Source organism: Poromitra crassiceps, assembly GCF_964638095.1.
Source record: "Poromitra crassiceps genome assembly, chromosome: 22".
In the NCBI taxonomy this organism is placed as follows: Eukaryota; Metazoa; Chordata; class Actinopteri; order Beryciformes; family Melamphaidae; genus Poromitra; species Poromitra crassiceps.
The window spans coordinates 6139831-6155479 of NC_139647.1; the positions used below are offsets into that span (position 1 = coordinate 6139831).

At 42.6% G+C, this 15649-nt stretch overlaps 1 protein-coding gene across 1 annotated transcript in view; it reads right to left on the reverse strand.

Moving 5' to 3' along the window:
* The window catches only part of dst (dystonin), a gene marked incomplete at its 5' end in the record, with an annotated part of 175313 nt that overhangs the window by 97353 nt on the left and 62311 nt on the right, over positions 1–15649 (reverse strand). Inside the window, 14 exons of the mRNA XM_083658481.1 lie at positions 1166–1312; positions 9809–9907; positions 10004–10111; positions 10483–10566; positions 10730–10892; positions 10994–11187; positions 11288–11426; positions 11544–11722; positions 11817–11974; positions 13056–13239; positions 14305–14431; positions 14567–14721; positions 14813–14965; positions 15117–15242. Coding sequence (XP_083514607.1) covers positions 1166–1312; positions 9809–9907; positions 10004–10111; positions 10483–10566; positions 10730–10892; positions 10994–11187; positions 11288–11426; positions 11544–11722; positions 11817–11974; positions 13056–13239; positions 14305–14431; positions 14567–14721; positions 14813–14965; positions 15117–15242 — 2016 coding nt within the window. The remainder of the gene's footprint in view (positions 1–1165; positions 1313–9808; positions 9908–10003; positions 10112–10482; positions 10567–10729; positions 10893–10993; positions 11188–11287; positions 11427–11543; positions 11723–11816; positions 11975–13055; positions 13240–14304; positions 14432–14566; positions 14722–14812; positions 14966–15116; positions 15243–15649) is intronic.

A 15649-nucleotide genomic window follows, 5' to 3' on the forward strand; every position in this document is an offset into this window, starting at 1 on the left:
TGTGTGTGTGTGCACGTGCACACACACGTGCATGCCTGTGTCACTATACTACACAGTATTCACTAGATATGGTGACTACATTGCAAAGCTTCCATTAAAAATTGAGATGTCCGTTTATATATAATCAATTGACATACAGTATTCACAGATAAGTCACAATTTAGCAAAAACAGAAAGAAAGAAAAAAGAAAAAGCCTCTCTCCAAATAATGATTTGAGACCATGGTGTAATGAGAGCAGGACAACAAGCTAAGGGGATTGTGCAGTAGTTTAAAGATGGACAGGGAGTGATATTAGCATAATGCTACTGCTAAGTGATATTAGCATAATGCTACTGCTAAGTGATATTAGCATAATGCTACTGCTAAGTGATATTAGCATTATACTACTGCTAAGTGATATTAGCATTATGCTACTGCTAAGTGATATTAGCATTATGCTACTGCTAAGTGATATTAGCATAATGCTACTGCTAACTATGCATTCTATTGTTTTACAGGATGGAAGGAACAATGCACGTTAATCAACATTACTGTAAATGTGCCATTGTCAGCCACCTGGCTGGTTTCCAAGTGTTACCCCTGGGTGTGACGTCAAATAACCAGTAACACATTATTCCATGTTTCCTTGGACGGACATGTAGAAAACTCTTTTGACATTTCAGCCTGTGCCTGTGGGGATGATGTAATTTTCCACCTTACACATTTTAAATATACATTTAAAATGTTTATATTGCTATGGGGTGCAATGAGGTTGTTCTGAAATATGAGTGCTTGTGCAACTGATAAATGTGGAGGAGCTCATGGAAATACCAAGTATATCATGAAAGGCATGGGTGATCATCTGAACCATGGTCTCATCAGTAAAGTTATCAGAGGGACTCTATAAACTAATCATAACTATAACTTCTCTAAGTTATCACGTAACTGCAGTAAATACATGAGAAAGTAGACCATTGTGTTTTTTATTGGAAATGATACGTACTGTACACACTGTCAGTCAGAGGCTGTGACAATATTTAGTGTGATCAAAATAAATGTAAGGTATTCTCTCGTGAACAACACATCCGGGGGCCATATACTGTATACTGTATAACAGGACATACCACAAACACAAAAACCAACACGCAGAGTATTTACCTGTGCCTTATTACACATAGTATTTACCTGGGCCTTATTAGAGGCTTCTGTGTTGGCGTTACCATCTTTCAGAGCCTTGGCATCATTGTTCAGGCTCGGTTTCACACTGGACATCCAGTGCAATAGCTTGCTAACTTTATCGCCATGCTCTTTCTTCTCCTCATCAACAGATCTCTAGAATTTGAACAGATGGATTTTCAACATGATTGTTATTTTGTCCTATAAGAATCCAACACAGAACACCGAATGAAAGATATGACATATTAGGGAATCCTAAAAGCGATGTCCATTGCCAAATTACATTTCTGATCACTTCAGAATCGGAATAAGAAGGGAAAAAAAAAAAAAAAAAAAGAGCTTAACTCATTGAGTGCCAGCCACTTTTGGAGAACGGACGCTCCCAGTGCCAGAGTTTCAGAGCGTTTTCAGTGATTTCTCGAGGCCCACAGAATATTGTGTGATATTACTATGTAAACACTGAACACGCACAAAGAACGATGAGACTCTATTCTATCATCTGCAAAAAAAAGTTTATTGATCCCATTTTCCGTTCTTTAGTTATGAGCCGGAGAAGATAGCTTGATTCATCCAAAAAAAGCAATTTTTTTCTAGAAGCTGAGATAATTGGCCTTTTGTGAAATTAATCATTTCAAGCACATCACTGACTCTGAAGCTAATCTTTTCTAATGTAGTCACACCTCAAAAATAATTTCCTTCAATAAAACAGTTTAGGCCAGGGAATTTTGTTTGGCAGAATAATATTTTTAGCTACAACCAGCAGCGCTGGCCCCTGCGTGCGCTGCTGGTTGCAGCTTCTTGCTGGTTTTGATTTGCTGCTGGTGGGCATCGGATATTCTGGCTTGCGTTTGTCAATCCTGTCCTGCTGCCTGGGTCTGTCTGGGTGTTGTGTGTGTGCTGCTCTGCGTGCCCCCTCCCCCCCCCCCCCCCCCCGCCCCGCCCCGCCTCGCCTCAACTGCACACTCCTCCTCCTGTCTGTGGTGGCTCTCTGCTGAGTTTGCTGTGCGCACAGTGAAGGGTGCTTGACATCCTGCTTTTTTACAGCGTTCCGCGTGTGTTTGTCACCGGCAACGATGCTTCCAGTTGAGAATAATAACAACTCGACGGTGTGGATGTGCGGATGTACTGTCGCAACCGACACGGAGCGGCTCAATTGTGGGAGCAGATTGGCTGCTGCAGGCACAGCTGCAGTAACGTGCTTCAGCATATCGATGCATACGGATGCGATGCGATTTCCGTTTCCATAACGACTTCTTCTTTGTTTTTTCCTTGCCTTTCTGTTATGTGGAGAGCACTGTCGCCACCTAAGGGTTCTGTAAAATAGGTTAGACACATCCAATAGCTATAATATTTGTACATCAGAGGCAGAAGGCTTTGATCGACGCCCCACCGTCAAAAAACGCAATTGACGAACATGTCCGTCCTTGGCACTCTACGTTACTATTTGAAATGACGAACATGTCCGTCCTTGGCACTCAATGAGTTAAAGGAACACTCAACCAGCTTTGTATCAGTAGAACATCAGTAGTATATCAGAAAACTGTAAACGGTTTTGAAGTCTGTCATTTAATTTGACAGTTATTGAGTGTTAAAGTGTGGACCAGTGACATCACTGGCCCACACTAACTCAAATTAATAACTCATTAACTCAAATCAACTCTCAATAACTGTCAAACTAGATGAATGATGAATAGTTTGACAGTTATTGAGAGTTGATTTGAGTTAATGAGTTATTAATTTGAGTTAGTGTGGACCAGTGATGTCACTGGTCCACACTTTAACACTCAATAACTGTCAAATTAAATGACAGACTTCAAAACCGTTTACAGTTTTCTGATATACTACTGATGTTCTAATGATACAAAGCTGGTTGAAAATGGGCGGAGTGTTCCTTTAACTCAAGATCCATTATGCATCACTTTCTGTTAAATGCAATTATTCAATGGTGGGGAATGTCTGAATGAAATGTGCCTGACACAAAATGTAAAAAAAAAACATCCTCTTATGTACAATACATGCCCACATTTTCTTTTAAATCAATCCCTTATTTTATTGAAGGTAATGTGATGGTTTGTTGTGGTAACTTTGGGAATACTCGTTGTAATCAATATATTGTATTTCAATCACATGATAACATTTCTTGCCGAGGTAAAAGCCATGTTACCAGACAGGTAAAGCTGTGTTCCCAGTTCCCTATAATAAGCCAAAAACAAAAACAAAGCATTTTCTTTGCTTATTATGAATACGTTTCTCTGCTTGGCCATTGCTACTGTATGGACAACCACATATTTACAGCTAATTATAAGCTGGCTAATTATAAGCCCAAATATACTGGAATGTTGACTTGGCTCCAACGCTATGCGCTTTTGCAGCCTCCAGTAACCTTAAGCCAGTGTGGCAGTCGTAGATGCTTCTTTCAAGTGCCTCTTTGAATGAGATTTTTCTCTTGGTCTTGGGACAGGTGAGGCTTTTGGCGTATGACTTTTCATCTTTCAGTGTAATGGCAGTGCCTTTGTCAAGCAGACAGCTCTGAAGGACTTCCTCAAGTGAGACTCTATCATGAGTCTCAGGGTTGATCAATCCTCCAGTCAGGAGCTGGAACTCAAGGCAGCGAAGACCTTCATCCTTTGGGAAGAGATTTTCCTGAACAGCCTGAGCAACCGATAAGGTCTTTGCTGTCTTGGGTTGAATGATGCCATGATAGGCCTGCTCAAAACATTGGAGCTGGTGAGCCAATGACTCGTCCAAAAGGCCTCGTCTCAGAGCCTCTGTGACGGCAGTTTTCTCCCCAGAAGAAGGATCGCAGATGCCTCCAGTGCAAGCCTGGGCTTCCAACAGCCTTTGGGCAGTGACTCTGTCAATAAGGCTCTGTTGAAGAGCTTGACGAACTGACAGGCGCTTCCTCTGCGTGACATCCCAGAGACCGGCAATAGGGCTGTTCACATCCTCGACGACAACCATTCTCGAAGATATGAGGTCTGCAAGCTCACAGATACTGAGGAGCCCTTTGCGATAGCTCTCGAGCTCCGTCGTCTCCAGAAACCTCTGACTCACAGCAGCCTCCAGACAAAGCTGCCGTCCGCTGTTGAGGTCAGCGATGATGTGAAGTTGGCTGTCATTGACATCAACAATGGACTGTTCCTGCCATTGGCTGTCCTGCTGTGATAGAAACAGATAGGTCCTCTTGTCAATGCGCTTCCCCTTGTATGCGTCATATGCTGACATTTCTGTGCCGCGACTGCTGCTGACAACAGACACTCTGTGAGAACTCCTGGGCGAGATACTAGATAGAAGTCTGTCACCGATTGGATAAAGATAGACACCACCATCAGTATCATAAAGACAAGACTTCAGCATTTCACTGTAATAGGCTTTCTGCCCAGTGTCGGGGTGGTGACAACTTTTGTGGTAACTGATGGGATCGTAGAGACTTGTTAGGGTGGCTTGGTTCAAAAGACCCTGATCAAAAGCAATGTTAGCCGGCACTCGAGCACCGATGTCAGGGCTGATGACTCCTCCTGTGGCTATCTGGACTTCAAGGAACTTCTTCCCTTTGTATCTATCTAGAATCCTTTCCTCCATTGCCTGAAACACGGACAGCTTCTTGCCACCATGGATGTAGCCACTAACCGCTTTCTCGGCATCCAGGAGTTTGTCTTTCAGGTCTGCCTCTAGAATGCCTCTCTCTACAGCGTCTAGGACCGAGTACGTTTTTCCTGTGGCCAGATCTGCAATGCTGCCTGTTGAAGCCTGAGCCTCCAGAAACTCAATGGCGTACGTCCTCGCTAAGAGGCCTTTCTCAGCAGCTTCGAAGAAGGACATCTTCTTCTTGCTCGACTCCACGTACACTCCAGCAATCGTAGTTGGCTTGCTGAGGAACTGAGCAAGGGACGCTTGCACCTCTCCCACTGTGGTGAGGCCCATTTCTAACTTCTTCAAAATGTCTTCATCCAACAGCTTCATTTGGATGAACTTTTGAATACTTGTGCTGCCTTTGAGCGCCGGGAGCTTTAGTGAGGCCCAATGGTCTGACGTAGTCTCTTTCAGTGTGTTTGCAGGATGAGAAACTTTGGTCGGCATGTCTTTGGGTCCTGTGTTTGTTTCATTTGATCCTCTCTCTGTTAGTCCACACACAGACATGTACCTATGCCCTGTCACGGTCACAGAGTCACGAGTTATGACTTGGCTCGTGTGAGTCACATTCTGTATGTCTTTTTGCTGGAGAATGGTAGTTTGAGGAGCAGAGTTGTGACTAACTTCCTTTTTGTCTTCTTTCACTTTTTTCAGTTCTTCTGATATATTTTCTTTCTCCATTGATGCCATCTGTAGATATGACATTGGAATAATCTTAGATAAAGATAAAGAATGGCTTTGGAAGACAACTGAACTCATAGTGTTAACTGTTAACAGTAATGGATAATAAGCATTTAGAAATTGATATTTTAATAAATAGCTACCCAAAATAATATGTAATTCTTAAATGTAGGTATATGATCATAAATATAATGGAATTGTGTATCAATACTATAGAGAGGCAAAGTGAACGTCACTTCCTGCTTCAGCACTGTACCAGAGATTTTCTTCCGCAATTTATTTTCCCATAGATATTTCGTAAAATACTTTTACTTGATCAAACCAAAATGGTTCAGCTATATTTAGAATCGGGAGAGACCATAGAACATTTCACTCAGACTAAAACTGAAAAAAACATTGAAAAAATATTGTCTTTAAACCCGCATTTTTTTATGTTTTGGTCCGAGTTAAACATTCTATGGTCTCTCCCGATTCTAAATATAGCTGAAGCGTTTGGTTTGAACAAGTAAAACTACATTTCTACTAAGTTTTACGAAATGTCTATGGGAAAATAAACGGCGGGTGAAAATCTCTGGTACAGTGCTGAAGCAGGAAGTGACGTTCCACTTTGGCTCTCTATTGAATGAAGCTTATTCATACCTCTGCGCACACTTTCATTCTGACGCCATCTTCTAGCTTGTGTTTGAAGGAACCTTCATATGACGGCCCAATCTTCTGCGCTATTATACGTTCTGTCTTCAGTTTAGCGGCATCGTTGTCTTTGACAGACCGATTGGTTTCACTTATGACCTCCAGGTCATTCATCTTCTTGCTTGCAGTCTTCATCACAGCCTCCATCTGCACAAACCTTTCCTGTAGACTTTGGATCTCCTTGACGTAGGACGCAATCTGTTCATTGAGGAATCTCGCATCCTTCTCCTTGATTGTCATTTTCTGCTCACTCTCTCTTAACATCTGTTTCAGCTTAGAGGACTCCTTTGAGCGGTCACTGCTGAGGCTTTCTAGATGATAAATGTTGGCGTTAAGTTTAATTTTGGCATCTTCAAGTTGAACGATATACGATTTAGCCTTTGACAGGTCACGAGTGAGCATGGTTCTTTCTTGTTGTAGTTTGTCCATTTTGATTTGCAGCTGTTGTAACTGTTGGTCAGCTTCTTGCTTTAGTTTCAGCGTGCTCTGCTGTAATGATTCTGCTGCTTTCTTCTCACGTTCACCTTTGATTTCAGATTGCTGTAAAATGAGCTTTTGCTCTATCTCGGTCTGCACTAACAACAGCTGTGTCTCATAGCCCTTCTTCTGAAGTTCTAGTTTACCTTTCAAGTCTTCCAGCATCTTCTTGCAATTCTCAAGTTGTTCTTCCAGTTGTTGGGACCTTAGTTGAAGCACTGAACTTTCTTTTTGCTTTTGCTTTGCCTCTTCTTGGGCTTGGTCCAGCTTTTCTCTCAGTATTGTGACTTCAGATCCCAATGAGATACTTTTTTCCTGGGCTTCAGCTCTCTCTCTCTGGAGGACCGTGATTTCTTGTGTCCGATTTGACGAAGATTTCTCAGAACTACGAAGCCGTTCGTTCACTATTAGCTTATTCTTTTGGAGTTCAGCCTCCAGCTCCGTCGTTTTTGACTCTCTGACTTTCCTTTCTTGAGTCTCTTTAGCCAAATCATCCTTTGCTCTTTTTAGGGCAGAATTCAACTCTGCGAGTTGAACATTCAAGTTATCTAGTTTCTTGTCTGCTGTTTTCTTGTCACTCTGAAGAGCATATATCTCCTGCTTTAGATTTGCCGTCATCTTCTCTGAGCCTCCAGTTCCCCCTTTCATACTCTGTTTACATTGCAAAAGCTCTGCCTCCACTGCCTTCACTTTACTGAGATACTTTTCACTTGCGGTTGATTCTTTTTGCAGTTCTGTAGTTGTCTTCTTTAGCACTGTGTTCAAATCATTAACCTCAGCCTTTTGCATGTGGATTTTCTGATTGGCTAAATTGATCTCAGCACACAACGACTTTACCTCTGATTTAAGACTCGTTACTTCTTTCTCATAACTGGAGATGTTTGACCAAAGTGTTTTGTTTTTCTGCTGCAGTTCAGTGATTTTCTTGACCTCCTCGTTGTAACCCTGCAGTTTAATCTGAAGTTCATGAGAGGCCTGGGATCTTTTAAGCAGTTCCTCCTCAATAATCCTAACCTGTGACTTGGTGCCCTCTACCTGAGACTTGAAAATTTGTATTTGCTGATCCTTGCTGCCAATCTCCATAGTCACCTGAACAAGTTGGGCTGTTACATTTTTTATGTTATTTTCCATCTCCAGATTGATCTTTTTCAACTCATCTATTTGCCTCTGCATTTGAGAAGCTGTTAAACTGCTTTTCTGAAGCTCAGCTTGCAGGTTTTTACATTTGAGTTGTGTCTCTTGCTCGGATCTCTTCTTGAGCGTATTTTCCTCCTTGGCCTTTTGCAGCTGCTGTTTCCAACTCTCCATCTCATTTTTTAAAGACCTAATCTTTTGATCAGAGAATAATTTGTCTTGCTGCAATGACGCAGTATTCATCTGAATAGCCCTAATATCACTGTCCAATATCACATTAGTTCTTGTCAGCTCATCGTAGTTCAACTTAAGCTGATCTATTTCTGCTTGTTTGGAAGATAACTCTTCCTCTAAGCTCTGCATCATGTGACTATGTTCCTGCTCCATGGAGCTCCTCTTAACTAGTTTCTCCTGGCTGATCTTCAGCTGCTCTTTCAGGCCTTCGACTTCAGTGTTGTGGAAAGTGGTTTTCTGTTCCAACGAAGACTTTGCCCTCTGGAGAGATTTGATTTGCTCTTGAAGTTCATACAGTGATTTCTTCATGTCCAGCGTCTCCTGTCTGAGCTCCTCTGCCTTTTCTCTCACGCTGCTCCTTTCGGATTCCATGTCCATGTGAAGTTTCTTCAGTCTAGTATTGCTGTCATCCAGCAGCTCTTTCAAACTCTCAGCTTTCTCCTCAGCCGTTTCAGCTCTTTTTCTCACCACGGTTATTTCTTCTAGTTTCTGCCGCAGGACCTCCACCTCCAGACTGTTGGTTTCTCTAACTGCAGTTGATTGTGCCTCACTGTGGACGGCCACAGGCTGCTCAGTCAGACCCATTTCCATAGCATGGGCTTGGCTTAGTAACTCTGCCTCAGTCTCTTCCTTAACCTTGGATTCTTCTGTATTCTCCTGTACCAAGGAGCTCTCCTCTGTGTTCTTCACCATGATAAGACTATCCTCCAGGCTGGACAACTTAGCCTCTGATTGCTGAAGTAACTTTTGTGTATGACTTAATTCGTACTCAGCCGAGGCTTTGTCTTTCACTGCTAAGTCTAGCTTGGTGCGACACTGATGGATGTCATGCTCAACCTTCGATTTCTGAAGGCTTAGATCATCGATGGTCCTCTGCTGTATTTCTACATCTCCTTCTAGCCTTTCCAGCTGTGCTTGTCTTGTAACCAACACATCCTCCAGCTCATGTAGCCTTTGTTGTAGATGATTGATCTCTAGTTCCCCTTCGGCCTTTTGGAGCTCCACGCTCTCTGTCCTTTTTGCATACTCTGCTCTTTCAAAAGCCTTTCTGGTCTATAATGCAAAAAATAAGTTATGCACAGTTCTCATGTTTAATGAGAAAATGTGAGAGAAAATCAATTGCACTATGTTTTCCCTTCACCAGAGTCGTGCAGCACTGTTAAGCAATCTATCCAAGTATTTGCAGTTTAACAGCAAATACTGAGCAAAGCACTTGTCAAAGACCAGCTCATCGCACCATATTCCTTTGACCCACAACGTTCATCAGTCCTTGACATTTCAGCCAATAAACCAGAGAATACCTACCAATACCAACATCACAAAATACTCCACACATCCTGGAGAGACTTGAATTTCCCCTCAGACATGCCATGAGACTTGAGACAGTGTTTCCATCCAAGAAAGAAGAAAGCTTCCTCCTCCCAGCAAATCACCACCACCACCAACAATAAGGCACTTGCATACATACAACATATTTCCTCATTTTACTTCTTCTGAGCAAAGAAGCAAATATCCTTCTTCATGTTGAACATGGTGAAGCCATGGCCTTAACGTGAAAACTCATCTGTGTTCGAAGTGAATGTTTTACAAACCATGACTTGTTATTGAGGAGGTCAAATATGTTGATACAGAACATCTGATATAGAAATGCATGCCACGATAAGAACAGTACATAAAGCAAAAGTGAGAGCACAATAAGTACCCAAATCCAGAAATAAAACCAAACAGAAATAGAAAATATGCAGTATAAGCTGCATGCAGAAAGCCATCTAACCAAGGAGATGTCAAATATGAATCCCTTACCTCCTCGTCTTCCGTTCTCTTCAGTGTCTCACTGGCAAACTTCACATACTGTGTCATCAGAGTTACAAGAGCAGTGTAGCGGGTTCGGAGATCCATGAACTGTGTTGAAAGGAAACAAAGAAACGACTCGTTTAGCATGCAGAGCACATACGAATCTGATCTCCAACTGTATTACATTTGACATCAGACTTTCACCTCCTGTTGGATGGTGTCAGAAGAACTCTGTATCCTCCGTTTCTTGAGTGGAGATTTGTGTTGGGAGTCGACCATTGCTCTGTAGGTCATCAGCTGAAGTTCATAATCCTGAATCGAGATGTAGTATACTGATTAGCTGAAGGTAAGGTCAACAACTGAACAGCGCATATAGGAATTAGAATTAGCACATCTATGATTGCAATTTATGATTGCATTTGTTTGTTTGTTTTATCCCCCGCAGGCTTGTGATTTGGAGCATTTCCAGCACATTAGGAGATGCTCCAGAAATGACACAGATAAACAGTGTAATCAACACTCTTCACAGGCAATAAAATCAAGCATAGGTGGTGATAATGGTTTATGGTGATAATAAAATGCTGTGAAATCCTGGAGGGGATGTTGTTTATTGGCTAATGCAAAACTCTGAAGGGCATGATAAGCAAACATGAAACTAAATACATAGTGTGAAATCTGCTTACTTTCACAGAAGACGAGTACTGCTCTGAGTACTTTTGACACTCATCAATTCTGCTCTGTTTCTGCTCGATTTCCGCAACAAGGACCTGGAAAAAAAACATACACAATCAGTAGTAGTCATCACACACATTATAGACTACAGACTACAGTCTATACTGTGCATACTGTATATAGTATAGTATACACATTATAGACTACAGTCCTAATATAATGTATCTTCCAAAGTAAATAAGTCCCCTCTTGTCCTACCTTCTGTTGGTTTAGCAGCTCCGCCAGAGCCTTGCTGTCTTCAGGTTTGTTTTCTTGGGCCTTTAGCTGTGCTGCCTCCATTTCTCTAACCCACTCGTCAAGACAGCTGTAAGAATCTTTGTAGTCTTTCAGAGGCTTGCTGATACCGTCCAGGTCCCGAAGCCTGGAATTGTATTCATAACGTCAGTGAGTAATACTCAGACTTACAGTGGTAACATTTCTTATTGAACACGGGGGAAAATGTATATGATCAAAAACACAAACCTGCAGTCAATCTGGGAGTGAACACTATGCCACCTCTCAGTCAGTTGATCGGCTTTCTCCTTGTGCCAGTCGAGGTCAAAGTCGCGCTCGTTGTGAGCTTTAAACATGCGCTCGCTGATGACCCGTGCTTTCTGCAGCTCGTCCTCCATGTCGTGGAATACCTCTTGCTTCTCATCAATCTCTGTCCGCCATTGCTATGATCAGAAGAAACAGTGATTACATTTTTTGACTTTTTGACACAGATAAGCAAAGGTACGGTAATTGTTGAGACTTGTCCAATATTGAGTGCGTTACCTTGAGTGTGGATATGACCGTGTCGATGGACTTCAGGTCCGAATTCACAGCATCTTCCTCATAGAGCTTGGACTCGTAGGTCTTAACTAGCATCTCTGCACTCTGGCTGTGCTTCACCACGAAACTCACTGTTTTCAATCTGCATAAAAGAGAAAATATGTCATCAGTGATGTTACTTGCAAGTTGCAACTGCAAATATCACATTTTTGGATGTGCCAGCAGTATTAGTTCTTGACAGCAGAGGGCAGTGTCATACTTGTCCATATAGATGGAGGACATGGAGTAGACTTGGCCCATGCTCTGAATGAGCACGCCAAGCTCAGAGGAAAGGGTGGGCACGGAGGGAGAAGCTGCAGCCTGTCTGAGGAACATCTCACACTTCTCCTTCATGACGTCCAGGTCCTCCTTCAGTTTGTCCAGCTCTGCTCTCTTCTTCTGTAAAGGCACCGGTGTGTGGAAATGAATTACTCCAATGACGACACCTCTAAATCGCGAAAAGTGTTATTTCTTGGTCACCTAAAAGTGGTACCTGGTGCTCTGTGATGCGCTGAAGACTCTGCTCCAAGTCGTCTCTCTCCAGCGGCGTGCGGATCTGTCTGATCAGGTGTTCCTCGTGAGCCTCCAGATGCATGCGGAAGTTGCGTACTTCTGAGATGTAATGATTGTACACCGACTCCTCGTGTTCTTCTGTTTACCACAGAAACATAAGGAAGAATAAGGATAGCAAATGTTTCAATCCTAAAGTCTGAAGGACAGTACAACGGTTCCTGTGTTGTATTTGTTAATACACTTTTTGCATATTTATCACTGCCAAATATTGTCAATGTGGCAAATAGACATCAAAATCTAAAAAAGATTACATAATACATGTTGGAGAACACTGGGAATGTAACTGATTAAATATAGTCATTGAAAGTTCACAAATGTGCCTCTAGGTCAGGGGTGCCCAATACGTCGATCGCGATCGACCGGTCGATCGAAGGTAGTGTGGTAGATCGCATGGCATTGAGGGGGGGGGATTTATTTTTTTATTTTTTTTATATAATAAAATAAAATATAATGGAAGTACATGCAGTTGTTTATTTTAATTATGGATCATAATACAATGCAATTGTATTGTAAAGTGAGAAAAAATAAATCATGTATTGGGGGAAAAAGTGATGCATCGATTTAAGATGCATCGATAATCGTAATCGAATTGAATCATACCCTCTGAATCGTAATCGAATCGAATCATGTGGCCAGTGAAGATTCACAGCCCTAATGTCAAGTGGTTGTGGGACAACGAGAAAGTGTTGTGAGGTTAGTTACTGCAGGCTGGAAACGATGTGTGTGCGTTTGCGATGTTGAAACTGGACTGGTAGATCTCGGGAGGCTGGCTACTTGAAAAGTAGATCTTGGGTCAAAAAAGTTTGGGCACCCCTGCTCTAGGTGGTATCCCCATCACAGTATAAGGTCAAGGAACTGTTGCAATATGGCTTACAGTAGGCAAAGAATAAAAAAAAACAAAAAAAAACAATAAAGAATAAATTAATGGCTGATTGGAATATGAGTAGCCCTATTTAAAACTGATTGGGACTATCGTCATGTTTGCTCTTGCTAGCAGCAGACTGTTCTTAATCCAGTAAAACAGCATAATTCCAAAAGGCATTAACTGTACGCATAATAGCCTTAAAGAGCCATGTGTTTCCCTCGAGGCGTGGTGTTGAATGCACAGCTCCTTATTGGTGGGGACAGGAGGGGTAGCTAGCTACTAGCTTAGCCTTGCCTCTCTCAGCAGATCGGAGCAGCTCCTCATAGTACTCTTTGCAGGCGATGACGTCACTCTCCAGCTGGGCACAGTCTGCCACCGTGAACACCGCGGACTCCTCGCTGTCCTCCAGGAAGTCCTCAAAGTGGGACTGCAGGTTGCTCAGGACCTGCTGATGCTCTCCTGGTAACATGGTCTTAATCTGTGTCGATCAGAGAAACACATGAGGAAATCTGAAGAAATCATCTTTTTCTCCAAGTGCGATCATCAAACTGATTCTAATCGATTACAGCTATAATGAACAAGCAAATCGAATTTTGTTGCGCTGAGTCGCTGAGTTATGACCTTTTAAAATGGTTTTTTTGAATGTAACATTTGAAATGTTGCTATAGCGCTCCTTATAAAGGAAATGACACCATGTGTTCATTGTGTTAGCTAAGGGGAATTAAGGTGTGTGCAGACCCTAAGAGCCACCAGTGAGTCCGACTAGGTTTGAACATGTAAAACAGATGGCGTTTTGAACAGGAAGTTGTAACACAACTGGGTCCAGTGGGCGGGGCTACATAAGGTGAATAGTAGCTCATACCTGCACAGACACATGAACTTTGGTTACAACAGGGCAATGCGTTCCTGAGGTTTTTGTGCGATTTTTGTGAAATAGACCCAAACCATGACAGTTGACCAAACTTTGGAAGTCAATTATATGAAAACGCTATGGAATATAAAAAAAAACTGCTATGGATTTTGTGGATGACAGTCATGGTTTGATGAAGATTGGACAAAATTGGCAGGAGTCACATTTTGGACAAAATTCCAAATTACAGAAAATCTTGTAGACAAAAATAGACGGGGCCTATATGAATGGATGCAGAATGAACCACCATGAACCAAGGAATCCAGGGAAAGTGGAATTTTGATTGTGGCCCATACAATTCAGAAGTTAAAGGCCAAAACGTAAAGATGCTATAGCGCCACCATCTGCTCGACACATGGGGTCTGGCCTTGCCTGAGTGGGAGGCCATAGGAACCCGACCTGCCAAATTGCTTTAGGACTTTACATTGGGACATTTGAGATATTACATTTGATGTACGGACAAACGGACCGATGAATGGACGGACGGACGGACGGACGGACAAACCGAGACCGATGCATAAGTCTCAGTCTTTGGTCTCTGACCGGTGGGAGACTACAAACACCATCTGGTGCTCAGGTGCTGTAACTGATAAGTCAGAGTGTAAAAGTGAGGAGAAAGTAAGTCAAACATACTGAGGCCACGTTCCAGTTGCGGATGGCTCGTATATCAGCCAGCAGATAGTGCCAAGACACCACACTCTTCATGTTGATGTGGGAGTGGTGCCACAGTGCCAGAACATTCTGGTACAGCTGCTCCATTCTGCAGGAGGAAGAAGCATTTCACCGATTTGTCCAAGCAAAGACAGCTCACCAGAGCTTATAGAACCAAGGTTACAACAGACATTTGAACTCTACAATCCATAGTTAGATCTGAGTGAATTGTGTAGCGTCTCACCTGCTAGCCATATCGGCAGCCTCCCTGTTGGGCGGAGGCACGGTGAAGCAGACAGACGGCACCATGGCCTCGTTCCCTGCTGGGCTGATCACCTTCCACTTGGCCCGGTGAGAGTTGCTGGCCAACACGCACTCATCGTCCTTATAGATGGTGATCTGAGAAGAGTTACAACAGAGGATAGATTTACTATTCTACCCGGAGACAAACTGAAATGGAAAACGGTGCGATGTGACGCGAGGAGGATACCTCGATCTGACGGTAGTCGCAGATGGCTTTGACAGGGATGGAGGATCTCACAGGGCTGTCTGGGTTCCTGGGCCTGAGTTGCACAATGGTTTTGGCTCGTCCCACAAGCCCAGCTACAGTGCTGCGGTACTGAAGGAGCTGCTCTTTCTCATCCTACAGACACACCACACACCAAGATAAAGCTTTCGTTTTGCCATTTTCATTCATGTTTCCCCACCACTACAGACCTACTATACACCAAGAAAAAAAGTTCATGTTCCCATTTTCATTCACATTTCCCACCGCTACTAAGCTGACAGCTTACCATGGACTCATGAATCAGGTCCTCCAGCTTGTGTAAGCTGCTCGCTCGATCGCAGCTGTACTTTCTTTGAATGGCATCTTGCAGGCTCTTAAGGTAGTCCATAGACTCTTTAGCATCGTTGAAAAACTGAATGGGGCAAAAGCATGAGAAATTAGCTGTAATCGACTAATACGCCTTCAGTCTACTAGTCAAAAGATGGCAGAGACCCGGGTTCAATTCCTAATACAACTGTTCGCATCGCATCCCATAATAGTATGATGATACTTGGGATGCTATTACGAACATAGATGCGAGCAGTTTAGATAAAGGTTTAGCGTAGCCAGCGAGGGCCCCCACTGTTGCGGTCGGGGTACGTTTCAAAATCCCTCCAGTCCTGACAAATGTTCTAGGGGAAACACTGCACATACATACATACATACATACATATATACATACATATCTATATCTATATATATATATATATATATATATATATATATATATATATATATATATACACACACCGGTATATATATATATATACTATATAACTC